This window comes from Oncorhynchus gorbuscha, linkage group LG25, assembly GCF_021184085.1.
Source record: "Oncorhynchus gorbuscha isolate QuinsamMale2020 ecotype Even-year linkage group LG25, OgorEven_v1.0, whole genome shotgun sequence".
Taxonomy (NCBI): Eukaryota; Metazoa; Chordata; class Actinopteri; order Salmoniformes; family Salmonidae; genus Oncorhynchus; species Oncorhynchus gorbuscha.
In genome coordinates, this window is record NC_060197.1 from 41,068,879 (window position 1) to 41,086,327 (window position 17,449).

Genomic DNA, 17,449 nt, shown 5'->3' on the forward strand with positions numbered 1-17,449 from the left:
GGTGGTCCATGTTGATGCTACAGATGGGATGTCGACGCGGCTGGTTGCTGTTGGCTCCTCGGGTGGTCCATGTTGATGCGCTGCTGCAAACCACCCTCACCTCCGCTCTCAGCGTAGCTTGGCGTTCACAGAGGAAATGGTCTCCGTTAAGTGCGCTTTTAGAGGACTCAGTGGCACACACACAAAACATCTCATTCGACAGCAACAGGTCAAGATACGAGCGGTACCAGTGTGGCATTTTTGTGGCTTAAAAGTGTCAACTTGGCTAACGACTCGCTAACGCACTTGTCAGTGTCTTTGATACTTCGGTTTTATATGCTTCCCTTTTCCTATATTCAAGCAAAATGGAACAGTTGATAGTTTTGCTCAATTGTTACAACAGAGCATTAAAGAACTACACAATTTGTATAAGTAAAAAAAAATATATAAATACACTAGGCAAGTTTATCCAATCTTTGTAATAACATACCTGTCTTGGCGCTTCAGCCGCCATTTTAAAATAAACTTACCGACTAGAGTGCAATGTAATCGAGCCAAGAAAGACTACAGCATCGATGGATTCACCTGTCAGTCGTCAAGGCGTAAATAATCGTCTCCGTCCAATATTCCCATCGATCCACGAAGCAATACAAGAATACAAAGTAGCCTCGTGCGAGGAACCTTATTGCATGATTGTTTAAATTAAACTAGGAAGCCAGGTGACAATGAAACAGGTTTGTTAAGATGTCTCTGCATGAGTATTGTTTGATTGCAGTTCGCTATTCTGTAATCGAAAATACCATAATAGGTTTTCCATTCACTTAATCTTGTACAAATATCCAGAACTTAAGAGTCAGCATCACTTCATGACCAAATCATGCGTCTGCTTCAGTTTAGAAATTCAAGAACATATACATTTTCTAAATACATTTGCCCATACTGTAAGCAAGGCTGTAACATTGGGACTACTGCATTGGTCAGCCCTCTATAGTAAATGTGGAACCAGGAAGGACTTTAAATTCTGCAGAATACTGCCTCCTTGAGAAAGGGTCCGTCTTTACACCAATATCAAATCCCCTAGAGCAGGGTTACTCATCTCTTACCCTACGAGGTACAGAGCCTGCTTTTTCCTGTTCTAGCTGATAATTGCACACAGTCTAAATCAGTCTCTGATTAGAGGGGAACTGGCTTTGAGGTCCAGAGTTGTTTGATGGCCTAGATAGTTATTCACAACAACTTACTTTAGTATTATGCCCATTGAAAACACTGAACTCCTGGCAGAGCCCTCCGACACAGTTAACATGGTGCAAATACACAAATAAGAAAGCAGAACAGAACCTGGGGTGATTTGGTTTATTCCTTTATTAGATGTTAAGAAACTCCACAATGAAACAAAATAATTTACTCAGGGTGTACATGAAATTAGAACAATACAACCACTTGAGACAGATGAGAGTTGAGGATGAGGGACAAAGGGAGGGTGTCATCTGGTAGGAATGACGAGACTAGGAAAACTGGTTCTCAGTGCCGGATATGCTATGTCCTTCAGACCAAGCAAAACTCAAGGTTAAACTTTGTCAATGTAGTTTCAAAATGCATATTCGCCCTCGATGCATTCTCAACTTCCCCTCGATATATAAACAGAAAAACAAATGAATGCATTTCCTTCAAACTCCCATGTAGGTGCTGTGACTCTGTCTCGCACACATCTACACACAAAGTAAAAATTAAATAAAAAATAAGTCACTGCTTTATCCTGGCCTGTACGTATTGTCATATACAAAACCGGTTTAATTTAACTTCGATGGAGTGTGGTGTTGACATGCTGCTCTTATTTGTAAAGACACTCCATAACAGTTCAATCTTTGTCTCAGCTCTCCTGTACTGAAAAATAAGTCATGCAAAATAAACGGAGTGACTTTCCTCCACGTACACTTGAATGTTTAAAAGTTCGCATGCGCCAAGATTGCATATGACCGAGGACCATGAAAGGTCCCCCTCACATTGCTTAAGCAATCTCAAAACGGCTCGGTCAGGCTTAGCTCTAAAACTATGGTGCTGTACAATTAACTCTGTAGGAAGCTTGGGATTAATAAAAGCCTGTTTATTTTTTCCTCAAATAAAGTTTCAGTAATAAATTAATGATTGAATGAATGTACTGATGCACTGCCACAGAATTAAGTGTTTTCCACCTACTTTGACAAAAACATTTAGTATTTAAGTATTCCTGAGTGACTGACAACAGTCTAAATAAATTACAATTGAAAGTAGCCTGACATTTTTCAGAGCAGTCTTTCATTCAAGTTTCAATCGGTTTAACACAAGTGAAGAACACCACACCACAATTATGGGGCAGACTGAGGCCCTGGCATATTGAAATGGATTGTTATCGACTATGCCATTTTCCAAACCAACTCAAGATACGGCTGTCCATTAAGGGGTCGATGAATAATAACAATAAAAAAAATCAAATAAAAACTTAGGATCAATGACTGTGCTCACAATGGAGACCCTGTGCCCTGTGACAGTGCATTAGAACCAGTGTGCACACATTGTTGGCGGACACATTGTTGGACTGCATAACAGATGCGTCACAAGAGAACATGGAGGGATGGTAACTGTGCTTCAATTCCTCGGTTTTCTGAGGACGAAAAACTAAATATTTTTAAGTGGAAGGAGGGAACCAAAAACCGAAATAAACCACTGCAGTGATAAAGATAAACAACGCACATGGAAAACAAAATGCATTTCGTCTAAAAGTGTGCGTTAACTCAGGATTTAATAGTCAATGCACAGGCGACAGAAACAATCACTCAAACGTCGTCGGGCCTCTGATTAAACCTAGTTTATGCATCAAATTATTATTTTGGGTTGACCACCTTTTCCTTGAATGTTTAATATTACTCTCTTTTAAGTTAAGTAGTGTCTGGATAGAGATACATTGTCTTTAAAATCCTGCTTCTACTGTAGACCTTACAATAGGATGAACACACTGACACTATTATCTGTAATAGACTCAATCTGATAAGATTTAAATCAAATAACTATTTATTCCCATTGTTATTACAGGTCAGTTAACTTACTAGTTAAAAGTTCTTAAAAACTTAACTCTTCTTTAAAAATGAAAACCAAGTCAAAGCGAGGACTATCAAAATCACAATTATTTTCGCCAAAAGATCAACCGATTTCTCCATTCTGCAACGACAAACAAACTACAGGATCTACATTACACAGCCACAATATCGAAACTGCTACAGAACTGTCAACATATTCATAGCGCCAATTGTTTGGACTATGGAGTTCACAAAAAAACCTTTCAATTGCTGCAAATCGGTGCCTTTGTAGAAATGGCTATAATTAAATATTTTTGTTTCAGGGCCATTACACCCCAAATTGAGCTGAACAATGTTTTTTTGTTGCTTTTTGCATTTAACAGCAGTTTTGTACTTTTAACATATATTTTTTTTTGGTGGGGGGGGGTTGATTTGACTTTTTTACCTTACAAACCATTTCTACTGTGTCTACTACTAAGGTTCTGAAAATCAGACAATCACCCAAAATCATACTCATTTAGAGCAACTTTGCACACTGTGTGTCTGTGTCTGTGTCTGTGTCTGTGTCTGTGTCTGTGTCTGTGTCTGTGTCTGTGTCTGTGTCTGTGTCTGTGTCTGTGTCTGTGTCTGTGTCTGTGTCTGTGTCTGTGTCTGTGTCTGTGTCTGTGTCTGTGTCTGTGTCTGTGTCTGTGTCTGTGTCTGTGTCTGTGTCTGTGTCTGTGTCTGTGTCTGTGTCTGTGTGTGTGTCTTTGATACAGATTTGAGAGGTAAGATGCACACATTCTTTCCCTCAGTCAGAAAAGGCACACACGCTACTCAAAAATGTCCACCTTCTTTCTAAATGATAGGGATGAAGAGAAACACAGACACAAACGCAGCGCTTTCATACGTTATGAAGAGAGGCATCCCAGTCGGATGAAGGAAACTGCAGCAGTTACACTAGAAAATAAGGAGTGAGACTATTAGGACAGCAACATGCTCAACCATTCGGAAACCATAACTACCAGTATCCTAGGTCAAAAGCTAAAATATATTTTTTTAAAGAATTGTGAAAAACCAATGGAGAGAAAAAACAAGACTGTCCCTAATATCTAATTGACTCTTTAATTAAGACGGAATTGTGTCTGGAAGAATCGACTAAAACCCAAATCTAAACTGCATACGTCCTCAGATATGACATCACATGGAGACATGTAGAACATATTCGAGTGTTTCCTACTTGCAGCCTCTTTTGTTGTTGTTGATTACACAAGACTCTAGTAAAATGAAAATCAGCAGGGTTAAGGGTGGGATGTAGAAGGGTTCCTCTGTCCAGAAGCCTATTGTTTCTAAGTCGCGAGCCCCCCCCCCCATATGTTTGCAAGTAGAGGTGCAGTCAAAGGAGAAGAGGCCAAATCTTCCTGACGATGGGCTTCCTCGCCACAGAGCTGGCCTGCTCAGATGTTGCTGCTCCCTGCGAGAATAAAGACAGTGGCTGAGAAACATGAGTTGGTAAACAGGGCATGTGTTCATTTATCCTGAGTTCAAAACGAAACTGAAACGGTTTGCATTTGATTAAATGTGTGTTAACTGGAACCGGTTTCAAGATCGTGTCACTGGCACGTAGGGCAGTATACAGACCAGCATTTTCCAAAGGAAAGGGAATACCCCCACAGGCTGGGTCAGAGTATGTATGAGAGGGAAGTCTCTCTCTCTCTCCCCCCCCCCCCACCCCCATGCTCTATGGTGTTAGTATTTATTCTAAAGCATTGTTATCCTACCTCGGTCCTGGGGCCCCCTGGGTGAACCTTCTGGTATATGCCCTAGCCCAACACAGCCGAATCAAATATACAAATCTCAATGAGTTGGTTTGATTCAGTTGTGTAGCGCTGGGGCAACATCTTTTTACTTGCACCAGAGGGGTACCCTGTTCTAAAGCCATCTGAACAGCTGACACTTATTGGAATGACTATGCTGACTGAATGCTGTAGAGTTGTGACTAAGACAATTACATATTTGTAATTCAGTTTAAAACTAAAGTAGCCTAGGTTGTATATAAACAATATATGACCAATTCAACACCCATCTGTTTGTCAGGGATGATCAAACAAATATCAAAGTTTCCAGCCGTATATTAAACCAATACCTCAGAAGTAATTTTAGCCGTAGGCCAAAGATAAATAGATTCAATATAACTCTGATCTTACCTGTACACTGAGGTCCAGGGAAAAGTGGGGAACAGATTGTGTTCTGCCACCAGCAATCATCTTGCTGGATACCAGTTAGTCCCTGTCCGCTAATATTTAATAGAGGGAACTATAAAAAAATGAAATGTATTAGTCTAATGGAGCGAACTGTTTCATCGTCAAAATGTAGAGTAACTTCTGATCAAACACAACTCGACATTCCTATAAGATTCTTACCTCATGCAAATCTTCAACGAAGTCATAGGTTTTCCCATATGTGGGACTCTGACCAGCTGCAGCACATTTACATGCTTCCTTTTCTCTGCAAGATTCTTCTTCCTGAATCTTGTCGACTGGGACATCCATCTGTGCGCTTGCTGTTTCGCAGTCCAAGCAAGTCTCCTGCTCAGCGATTGGCAGGAGGGTGCTAGAGCCCTCCTGAGAATCCAGTGAGGTCTGGGCACTCTTCTCCATGCCCGACTTCTTCAATCTGGGCAGGAATTTCCCAGATTGCAGTTCTGACTTCCCGTAGCACGGGCCCTCGTTTTCTGCATCCTCCTCAAGTGGTTTGAGGTCGGCCTGAGGGTCGTCGGAGACATCCGGCGGGGCCAAGACGGGAACACTCATCTCTTCTTTCTCGGACTCAACCTCGGACTCACTCCCTCCGCCGGGCGACAGCTCCGAGGCTGATATTGGTCGGAAGTGAGTCCTGGGGGAGATGCGGATAGCCCTGTACTGGGTGGTCCGGTTGATGCCGTATAGCCGTGGGTGGAAAGCTTCATTCTCCGAGTCCGAGCACAATATAGATTTGGGCTTGAACCCCGGGCTGAACGAAGCCATCTCCTCAGGATTAAAGGAGCACTCGACCTGGAGGACTTGAGAGAACGGATTGTTCAGATCAAAGGACGCAAACGGGTAGTCGATCCCCGGCTCCTCACCACGGAAGCCTGCACAGGATCCGAGTAAATCTTCATGGAAGATAAAAGAAAATCCCTTATTCGATCCATCCTCACCTCCTTTAGTAGCCTGGTCACTCTGCCCGAAGGAGACCAGGGGCCTCCAGAGGGGCTTGTGGCCGGAGGCAAAGCAGCTGCCTGTGTTCATGAACACACGGTCTGTACCAGCAATAGTTACCACGTCTGAGCCAGAGGACGAGGCGGCAGCAGTGGCACACTGTAGAAGGCTGCCTTTCGCGTCGCCTGGTGGCACCACGGCCCAGTCCTGGTCACTGCTGAACGTCTTCAGCTCTCCATACACTCCTCCCAGGATGAACGACCTGTTGTCCTTCTCAGGGTTCACGTCCCAGGGATTGGACGGCGTCATGTAATCCCCGGAAGCATTCATCTTCGAGAGCCGTTTTTTATCCAGGAGGGCTTGCGCTTCATTCTTGCCTTCTTCCCACAGGTGGTATTCGGAGCGCTGCACTGCCTTCTTCGGAGGCCCTTGGGCGGGATCATCTTCCTTGGTCTGCAAGTCGAGAAGGTAGCTGCTCGACTCCTGGGAAAACAAGCCCTCGCCTGGATTCTCTTCTCCTAGTGATAGTAGGAGGTCCCCATCTCCGACGGCCGTCCAAATGTCCTTTATTATCCCTGAGCTGTAGTTGTCACTCGGTTGGTTTGAGTCGTCTGAAAACATGCCAGCGTCGTACTGCTTGCTCTCGTCCCGTTCTAACGCTATTCCACAAATTGACTCCAATTTAGATTTCTTTGCGATGGTCGGATTGGACACAGGGCCTACATTGGCTTCCTCGCACTGGTGACCATTGTTTTCTTGTAAAAAGTCCAGGATTTCTTCCTCTAGGTATGCACCAGAGATGGGAGGGATTATACAATTAATCTCTTCATTGCCAATTAGAGCGGACTCCTCTGTTTGAACGTTTATGTGCTCATTGTCTGAACGCGTCTCTTCCGAATGAGACCACGGACTGCAGGTTCGCGTTGAAAGGTTCGAACAGTGTTCAGTTTCATCAAAGGCACTATTTTTGGTCCATATTAACAAACGAGACTGCTTGTTACAATGTGGATCTCGACAGCTACTTGAATCTGTGTTGTTTTCGTGACCAACGGGGACAAAAGGAAGAGTTGGGCTATCGTACTGCAGCTCAAAAAGAGACAAACAGGAGGAGTTCAGACCAGGAGCTTCACTGGTGGCTTCTGGGAGATGAGGCTCCTCAAGGTTTCCAGGCAGCGTGCCGATGGTGAATGGAACGCCGTCCAAAGCAGGGGAGAGCTGAACGGGAGAGTCCCCTGCAAAGCTTTCTCCATCTATATCTTCAGAGCTAGATGAATAACATGCCCAGAACCGAGCCATGTTTTCCAAATCCTGCATGAAGAACCCATCATTTCCCAAAGCATCCAGACAGCCCATCCTTATTGCACTTTCCCCTTGCAGCTCAAGGCCATCTAACACTAAACAACATTCTGCCTCAAAGTCTCTTTGCTCTTCACTCTTCTGTCGAATCATGTTCAAGATTCGACTCTCTTGTACCAAGTCTGAGGCACTAGGATCCAATATGGATTGATAAATATCGACTTCATAGAAGTGGGTGAATTCGGACAGATACTCATCATCTAACCCTCTACTATCCTCAGGCGGCGGGCAGCTTGAGGTCCCGTTGAGTTCGGTAGCATCCTCATCTGCGTCACCCGGCACCTCAACAAAGTGCCCGTCGACAAAGGTGCCGGCTGCCAGATAAGCCCTCTGGAAGCTTGTGTTGGCAATGCAGATGCCTTGCATTCTCTCAGACAGCCTTCCGAAGTCGGTGGACGTAGTCGAGTCGTCTGGGGAGTCCACCTTGCTCCGGTACTTTGTTTCCAGTTTGCTCCTTCTGCTACTGAAAGGTACTAAATACTCTGTGATGGGCTCCGTGTACCACAGGGGCTCCTCCATGTACTCCTTTTTTTTGCTGGCCTCAGCTCCAGACTCCTTTTCTTCCCACCAGCCTGGATCTTTTCCAATTTCCTTCAGCTGTCTTCTCCCCTTTTTGTAGAGCTGCGTTTGCCTCACAGGGCCTCCAGCGGCGCTGCTGCTGCTGCTGCCTCCAGCATTCCGCCGCTCCTCTTTGTCGACAGCCTTCAGAGCCAGCTTCACTTGTCCACTGTGGCACCCCCTCTTACTCCTGCTGAACACCTCCTTGGACCTGTGCCTGATCCTGCCCGCCTTGCTGCTGGAAGTCTTGGAGTCGCCCTGGTTCCCGCTGGAGCTCGAGCCAGCCTCACTAGAACCAGAGGACCAGGAACGAGGGCGATACTTGCCCTCTGACCTGTGCCTCACCTGCTTCTTGCCATGGACGGTGGCTCGGTCCTCTGCTGTTGCGCCCCCATGGAATCGTTTGTCTTTCTCCTTCTTGCTGCGTCTCTGCTGGGTTCTCTGGCTGGTTGGGTTAGTGCTGCATGCCTCAGGGGTTTTCTCCTTAGCAGCTTCACCGTCACTGTTGCAATCTTTCGGGGAGGAGGTGTCGGTGCTGGTCTGTGGGGCCGCGGAAGACGAGGAACCGGAGTAAGCAATGGCTCTAGCCTTGTTCCACACCGTCATGATCTCTTGGAGACAAACAGATTTCTCTGACAAAGGAGGAAAGGCTTCATAATACCTGCAACAACGAGAGAAAACGTTGTAAATTAAGTTCAATACATAAAATACAACAAAGCATATCAAATTAATTACCACACGTTTTAATGGGCATACAACAAAATCAAATATGAATAGTTGTGCCGGCTGGTCAGGACATTATTATGAACAGTATTATTGCGGTTTTGGGTCAAACTTACATTTCAACCTGGTCCTTTGAGGAAGGAGACTCAACTCCTTCGGGAGACTGAGATCCATCAGATGTCTTGAGCTGTTTATCTTCTGTGAAGAGATAATATGATAAGGTGTGTCATATTTACTAGTTTGTTATAAAAATGGCAGAGAATGTATAAACACAAGATGCAAACCTTTCTGTTTGTTCTGGATGTCCTTGAGTTTGGAGCAAAGCTCCTCAACCAGGCTCTCAATTCCAGAGTTCTTTGGGGGTAAAAGAAAGGAGAACGGTCACATCTAAGAATTAATCTAGCAAAGAATCCATTGAAGAGAATCTAAACACAATAATCAAATGAGCCCAAATTACTTCCTTCAGACCAGTCATGAAGTGATTGGATGTATCCAACATTATAAAAACGGATAGTTCGAGTGACTGCCGATTGGCTGACAGCCATGGTATACCACAGGTATGACAAAACATGTATTTTTACTGCTTTAATTACGTTGGTAACCAGTTTATAATAGCAATAAGGCACCTCGGGGGTTTGTGGTATATGGACAATATACCACAGCTAAGGGCTGTGTCCAGGCACTCAGCATTGCAGATAATAGCCCTTAACCTGGTACATTGATCATGTTAAATTGTGCCTTATTGCCTAAATAACACTTGAGGATTGGAACAATTTTATTGAAGGCAACTTTATAACACTGACTAGAGGGTATTAACATGGGCCAGACAAAAGAAAAACCAGCTGACTGTCAGAGGCCCGACCTCCTGTACCATGACTGTTCAATTTAGCTATGAGGGAGAAATGACTAAGCATAGCCAAAACAACCACCTCCTGCCTTTCAATCAAAACACTTACAAAACATCAGGCATCAGCCAACATAAGATCTCTCAGTCGCCCACTTCTTCCTTATACCCACTGATATCCTACTCTGTCAACAAAGATGAAGTAATCCGTTTTCTGTAAACAAGGCCTGCAACGAGCCGGTCTATTTAAACAGACAGCCATGTCGACAGACCAGTAGGCAATAGGCACCGACAGAAAAGCAACAGCATTTAGTGAGGACAGAAATAGCCAGCACAATAAACAGGGTGGAACTAGTTCAAATCTTTTTCACTCACACTCTCTAACAGAAAGTAACATTCCTTACCATGCCGGCCCAAGTTCCTACCCTGGCCGTGTGTATCTTCTTGTATCATTGTGCTAACGCTGGTCAGCTGACAGGCAACGCACTGTGCTTTCTATGCTGCAATCCCGTGCAGTGTGCGCTGGTTAAAAAAAAATACATTTAAAAAAATAAAAAATGGACTGCAGAGTCCAGTACCTAGAGAGCAGCTCACTCAGCCTTGCAGACCCTTCCCCCAACACAACCTCCAGCTCTACCCCAGGCTGTCACGCTCCCTCTCCACTACTGGCTACCTCTGGTACTATACTACTGCCAAACCAACAGACCAGTAAAGAAAAGCAGCAGCAAATGCATTCAGATGTTGCTTTTTTAAATTTTATTAAAAGTAATATAACAGCACAGAAAGAATATAATGCAGACGTATTAAACTGTGAATGTAGACGTAATGACACCGCTGCAAGGTCACCCCATAATATAATCTCAATAATGTGTTTTAAAGTGTGAGAGCAAATTGAGTCTTTCACAGTGTCACAATTCTTTCCTCTACTGAAATCAATTCAACCTTTTGCCAGTAAACTCTCATTATATCACACGACGGACTGTGAAGAAAAAAAAAAATCAGAGAGTGATCACAAAATGAGCCTGGCCAATGCCAAGTATCACACGATGATCGTGGCGGTTATTTAATGGTGCACCCCTCTCACGGGGAATTTGCTTTATGCAATGACTGTTCACCATGATTTATGCAATTAATATATGCCTGACTGAAGTTCAACAGGCAAAGGCGCAGAATTACAGTAATAAATTCCTGACAGACACGAATCATTAAACAATTTACACACTTAGATGGTTCCTGCTTTCTTCATGGATCCAACACGTTCAGCTTTGTAGCTTTTACAGGTTGCTGTATTTAAAAAGAAACACTCAACTGTTGTACCAACTATCAGTCCATGTTCTGCTCCCGAACACTCAAGCTTCAAAGAGTGCATGAGCAATGCTGGGAGAAGACCACATGGGTGAATTTAATAATAATAATATATGCCATTTAGCAGACGCTTTTATCCAAAGCGACTTACAGTCATGTGTGCATACATTCTACGATAACAACATTAGACCATTAGACCATAACAACATTAGACCATAACAACATTAGACCATTAGACCATAACAGCATTAGACCATTAGATCATAACAACATTAGATCATAACAACATTAGACCATTAGATCATAACAACATTAGACCATAACAACATTAGACCATTAGACCATAACAACATTAGACAATTAGATCATAACAACATTAGATCGTAACAACATTAGATCATAACAGCATTAGACCATTAGATCATAACAGCATTAGACCATAACAACATTAGACCATAACAACATTAGACCATTAGACCATAACAACATTAGACCATTAGACCATAACAACATTAGACCATAACAACATTAGATCATAACAACATTAGACCATTAGACCATAACAACATTAGATCATAACAACATTAGACCATAACAACATTAGACCATAACAACATTAGACCATAACAACATTAGACCATAACAACATTAGACCATAACAACATTAGACCATAACAACATTAGACCATAACAACATTAGACCATAACAACATTAGACCATTAGACCATAACAACATTAGACCATAACAACATTAGACCATTAGACCATAACAACATTAGACAATTAGATCATAACAACATTAGATCGTAACAACATTAGATCATAACAACATTAGACCATTAGATCATAACAGCATTAGACCATAACAACATTAGACCATAACAACATTAGACCATAACAACATTAGACCATTAGACCATAACAACATTAGACCATAACAACATTAGATCATAACAACATTAGACCATTAGACCATAACAACATTAGATCATAACAACATTAGATCATAACAACATTAGACCATAACAACATTAGACCATAACAACATTAGACCATAACAACATTAGACCATAACAACATTAGACCATAACACCATTAGACCATAACACCATTAGACCATTAGACCATAACAACATTAGACCATTAGATCATAACAACATTAGACCATAACAACATTAGACCATTAGACCATAACAACATTAGACCATTAGACCATAACAACATTAGACCATTAGACCATAACAACATTAGACCATTAGACCATAACAACATTAGACCATTAGATCATAACAACATTAGACCATTAGACCATAACAACATTAGAACATAACAACATTAGACCATAACAACATTAGACCATAACAACATTAGACCATTAGACCATTAGATCATAACAACATTAGACCATAACAACATTAGACCATTAGACCATAACAACATTAGAACATAACAACATTAGACCATTAGACCATAACAACATTAGACCATTAGACCATAACAACATTAGACCATTAGACCATAACAACATTAGATCATAACAACATTAGAACATAACATTAGACCATAACAACATTAGACCATTAGACCATAACAACATTAGATCATTATTATTATTATTATTATTATTATATTATTGAATTTAAAAAAAACACAGGGTGAAGAGAACCAATTTGTTGCTACACCGGCGCGGAACAGGCACTTACTTCATCAGATGCTGAACGCAGACACTGCACGGCGGCTTGTTTCTTTATCTCTTCCAGACTCAGATCCGTCCCTCCTTTCTTCTTACACTTGGCCCATTTCTTCCCAGTTCCCTTCTCCCAGCCCAACAAGATGTCGTTCTCCTGCACACAACATCCACACCAGTTATTTAACCAGACAGCTGGCATAAACAGGAAAGGGAAATGCATGTTTTTAAATATTGACAGTGCAAGAAATAAAATAGGTGGGTTTATCATCACTTAAACCACAAAACAAACTGACTCAAATCAATACTAAAACAGAGCCTGTTCTTCATTGACTAGGTGCGTGTTTAACTAGATGGGGGGTTACTAGATACCATCATGTTCTTAACAAGACATTGCCGCTGCTGGACACCTACCTGATCCTGCAGGTCGTAATTATCGTGCAGGAGCAGGCTGAGGACGTAGCGGGTGTAGACCATTGCATCGATCCCGCACTTCTCCAGCTCCTGGCCCAGCCAGCTCTGCACTGGGCCCAGTGAGTGAAGCAGGGACATCTCTGCGGCAGGCAGGGGGCCCACTGGGGTTAGGGGGCACGAGAAGCTTTCAAGAGGAGCAGGACCGTCCAACTCGTCGCTCACTGGACGCATGGGAATATTCAGGTGTTGGCCATTCTGAGGTGGAGCGGCATTGTGACCGGTGGATATGGAGGGGCGGTGGTGTGGAGAGGGGACAGGGCAGTAGAGCCTATCTGGAAGTCGTGGTGGGGCGGTGGTGTGGAGAGGGGACAGGGCAGTAGAGCCTATCTGGAAGTCGTTGAGGGGGGGGGGTTACTCCAGCAGGATGCACAGGGAGGAAGCTACATGGAGAGACATGTCGGCTGTTGTTTTTCTGTGAGCAAATAGGTAACTTCACTCGTCAGGCATGGCTTTAACTGATGAAAGCTATCAGCTGTTTGGCAAAACACTAGACGTGCTTGCGTCTCAGTCAGAGGGGCTCATGCTGGGCTACGGCTTACTTCACCGGCACAACCTGAAAGACAGGGGGGGGAAAAAAAGACTTGAGTCACATCTCTGTTGCATTTAAATGTTACACAAGGTAGGTCTATTCTTTTACACCATGATATACGGAGTGTACAAAACATTAGGAACATAGTGAGTCGCACCCCTTTCGCCCCCAGAACAGCCTCAAATCGTCGGGGAATGGGACAGAGGTGTCAAAAGGGTACCACCAGGATGCTGGCCCAATGCTTCCCAGTCGTGTCAAGTTGGCTGGATGTCCTTTGGGTGGTGGACTATTTTTTTGATACACGCGGGAAACAGTTGAGCGTGAAGAACCCCGTTCAAAGCCACCTAAATCTTTTGTCTTGCCCAGTCACCCTCTGAATGGCACATATGCACAATAAAAGTCTCAATTGTGTCCAGGCTTAAAATCCAGCTTTAAACCCTACTCCTCTTCATCTACACTGATTGAAGTGGATTTAACAAGTGGCATCAATAAGGGATAACAGTTTTCACCTGGTCAGTCTGTCATGTAAAGAGCAGGGGTTCCTAATGTTCTGCACACTCTGTAAGCCCTAGGCTTAGAAGAATGACAAAGAATACACAGCAATTCCTTGCAACACAGCTGATAAGCTATTTATGCAAATTTTGTTGACCTGGTTCAATCTGATTTCAAAGATCTGACCCAGGTGACTTCAGTTGCTTTGAGACTCCATTAATTTAAAAGAATATTAAGCCAAACAGAAAATATTATTCATATTTTAAATGTAACAGAATAGATTAGCTCGCTGTGCAAACGTATAGGAATAATGAGGATTATAAATCCACATCAGGGTGTGCTGAAGTGAACACCCTGTAATGAACCAAAGCAAATTATTTATTGGTTACTACGGGCTGCCTCAACCCACACCAGTAGATCTACAGCCTGTCTGTCCCCATGGATGGTTTTTAATGGCTGTTTATAGTCCTGGTCTCAGACACCAGCTTGTTAATAGGCTCCTAAGAGAGCCTGCACTCTTAACCCATGCAGACAGCAACCCAGGGAATGACAAGAACCTAAATGAGTTACAATATGGAGATCCTGTAATGGGTGTGTGGTTTTTAAGCTCCCGTACGGCCTCCAACCATCACACTTAAGGGCAGTCAGGTCTAATGAATAATCTGCTGAGTAAACTCAAAGCAAGGAATTTACACCTAGGCTATACTCCTGACCCAAGGGTCAAAAGTCCGAATTAATCTTGATTTTAGGCTAGTCACATGTGTAAGCAAATTTCAAGATTTGTATCCGAGTAATATACAAAACATGCACGCTATGCGAGTCATCCTATGTAAGGGCGTCTGCTAGGAACATTGATGTCAAACAGGGTGGTTAAGGTGAGATGTTGTGGAACAGGTCCCACTGTGGAGTGACTCAGGTCAGGCTGACTAACCCTGTGATCAAGGCAATTCATCTGTATTCAACATCAGCCAAAGTTCTGGCCCATAGAAAGTCTCTCACATGACAGTGTTCACCCCAACAACTGTTAAGCATGTAAGGCCACAAAATCACCAAGTTATAAAGAATGACCTAACGCCCTTTGAAATCATAAATCCTATACCAACAGTATACCAGGAAAACAGATTTAATTTGTATCGCAGGAATGCAAACTAGTCAAGCATATTAATCGATAGCATGGCAGATTATAATTTGATATGTTGTATTATGTTTCTCTTTATGTAGTGTTGTCGGGTGTTTTGTCCTATATTTTTTTATTTAAAGGTATTTGTGTTAATCCTAGCCCTCATCCCTGCAGGAGGCCTTTTCGCTAGGCCTGTAAATAATAATTTGTTCTTAACTTACTTGCCTAGTTAAGTAAAAGGTTTAATAAAAATAAATTAAGATCTAAACATTTCAGTAGCCTTGTTATGCAGTCAGGCGCTCAAAAGAGGAAGCCCAGCCGCTGCCAAATGCATCTGTTTCATATGGCAGCATACACACCGGCACTCACCACTCGTTTTTGTGGCCTGACAGTGGATTAAACCGGGGAATGACGAAGAGCAAATGGAAGCTGAACCGATATGATAGGTTGGCCTTCTTGTCACTCAATAACGGCGGCATGTTATGGGTTACCCGTTATAGGCAGCACAAGGCTAAGAGATAGAGCTTTACAGTAGGTGGCCATAGTAGGCAATTCCCGTGCAAATATTTCATACATTTAACACAATTTGTAAACTCGGTACAAAATAATATCACGCTTGCAACGTTTGCAACATATTGCAACACCTGATCAAATGAAAAGTGGTCGAACATCGGGTTTGCACCTTATAATATACGTCCCTGTAGATTACAATCTAGCTAGTTAACTAACAAATGTCAGGAGAATATAATATAATATACGTCCCTGTAGATTACACTCTAGCTAGTTAACTAACAAATGTCAGCAGAATATAATATAATATACGTCCCTGTAGATTACAGTCTAGCTAGTTAACTAACAAATGTCAGCAGACCTCCCCGACACTGGCAGCTGCCCGGCAGGCTAGTTAGCCAACCTACGACAGTCCTGGACTATTCTGCATAACGTTAATCTAACTAAACCAGTGTCCACCAATGTTTCATACTCGACACTAGTTAGACAGCTAACCCTAAGCTAGCAGTTATCACACTCACACTCACGACTAGCCAGGGTTAAGGCAAACAGTCAACTAGTGTTTGATTAACGTTGCGTTTGTAAGTGATCAGCTTACTAAATGAAATGAAAGAGAGAATGTAATCGTAGCCTGTTGAACAGCAAGTGCCGACCTTTCAGTGGGAAAGCTAACAGAAGCTAAACGTTAGCTAGGAGGATAACTACTATGAGGCGTCCACATCTGGTAATAAAACACATAATATATATAGATATATATATATATAAAATGATTGATCTGCTGCCTAGGATATATACACATGGGGATAACTATAATATGAAACATTATTGAATGATTGTCAGTATCCGCCTGACGCAGTTGTACCGTTAGCAGTAGACAGGTGACCGTCGACTGACTGCTACTAGATACGGTGGAATTACAAAACCCGGTTTTCCCGATAAAAGTTAACGAAACGAAACATTGGTAATCCATACAATTTCGGGAAACAAAAAAAAAATGAAACTGGACAAGTCCCATCAAATCAGCTCAAAGTACAATAACATTCCGACAGAAAAAAGTTGTTGTGAAACGATAGAGAAACCGGGAGCGGAGACGTTTCAAAAATAAAAACATGCGCCACGAATTCCCACTAACAGGAATGCAAGTTGAAAAACCGATGCAATTACGCTTTTTTTTCACCCTTATTTTAATTTTTTTTTCGGGGTAAACAATATTATTAAAGTACACTGCAAAATATAGTTTTATTTACCTGCCGTTACTTGAAGTGTTAGAAGGGGGAGCATTTACTTCGCTGCCGCTGCCGCTCCGGAATACTCTGCAGAAGCGTCACATATCATGGACGCCGAGCGGCAAACGCGACGCACGACTGCGCTGTTTTCAAACGAGAGCAAATGGTAATAATGGCGTCTTTTTGTAGGCACTAACTCCACCATGGATCGTTGTACAAAGCCTATCGGGAAATGTATTTCGTTTTTGCAAGGGGGGTGGATAAATGTCGAAAATAAGGTGTGGCTAGTCACTTTTTGTGAATTCTGAGAAATGTATGTAAGCACATAAAGGCTTCATAGTTTATAAAGGTCATGTTAACTGACTGATATTATCTCATAGAAAAAAATGTATTAAAAATTAACCTCAGACCTT

At 42.6% G+C, this 17,449-nt stretch overlaps 1 protein-coding gene across 2 annotated transcripts; it reads right to left on the reverse strand.

Annotated features, from left to right (window-relative positions):
* Nucleotides 1-1,323: 1,323 nt before the first annotated feature.
* On the reverse strand, nt 1,324-17,212 carry LOC124013706 (uncharacterized protein KIAA0232-like). 2 transcript variants are annotated; one of them, XM_046328145.1, is made up of 8 exons: nt 17,058-17,212; nt 13,100-13,712; nt 12,702-12,842; nt 9,133-9,202; nt 8,965-9,046; nt 5,435-8,786; nt 5,219-5,327; nt 1,324-4,485 (listed from the first exon to the last, which is right to left on the reverse strand). In XM_046328145.1, the coding sequence occupies exons 2-8, from the start codon at nt 13,328-13,330 to the stop codon at nt 4,469-4,471; spliced, it is 4,002 nt and encodes a 1,333-aa protein (XP_046184101.1). In that variant the 5' UTR covers nt 13,331-13,712; nt 17,058-17,212; the 3' UTR covers nt 1,324-4,468. The 2 variants fall into 2 exon arrangements, with proteins under 2 accessions (XP_046184101.1, XP_046184102.1); XM_046328146.1 differs by lacking the exon at nt 17,058-17,212 and adding an exon at nt 16,673-16,885.
* Between the last annotated feature and the right edge of the window lie 237 nt (nt 17,213-17,449).

Coding starts and splice junctions, on each gene's coding strand:
- LOC124013706 (XM_046328145.1), bottom strand. CDS start 13,330: ATGCGTCCAGTGAGCGACGAGTTGGACGGTCCTGCTCCTCTTGAAAGC. Junction 12,843..13,099: donor ATTACGACCTGCAGGATCAG/GTAGGTGTCCAG, acceptor TGTTGTGTGCAG/GAGAACGACATCTTGTTGGG. Junction 8,787..8,964: donor TCAAAGGACCAGGTTGAAAT/GTAAGTTTGACC, acceptor TCGTTGTTGCAG/GTATTATGAAGCCTTTCCTC.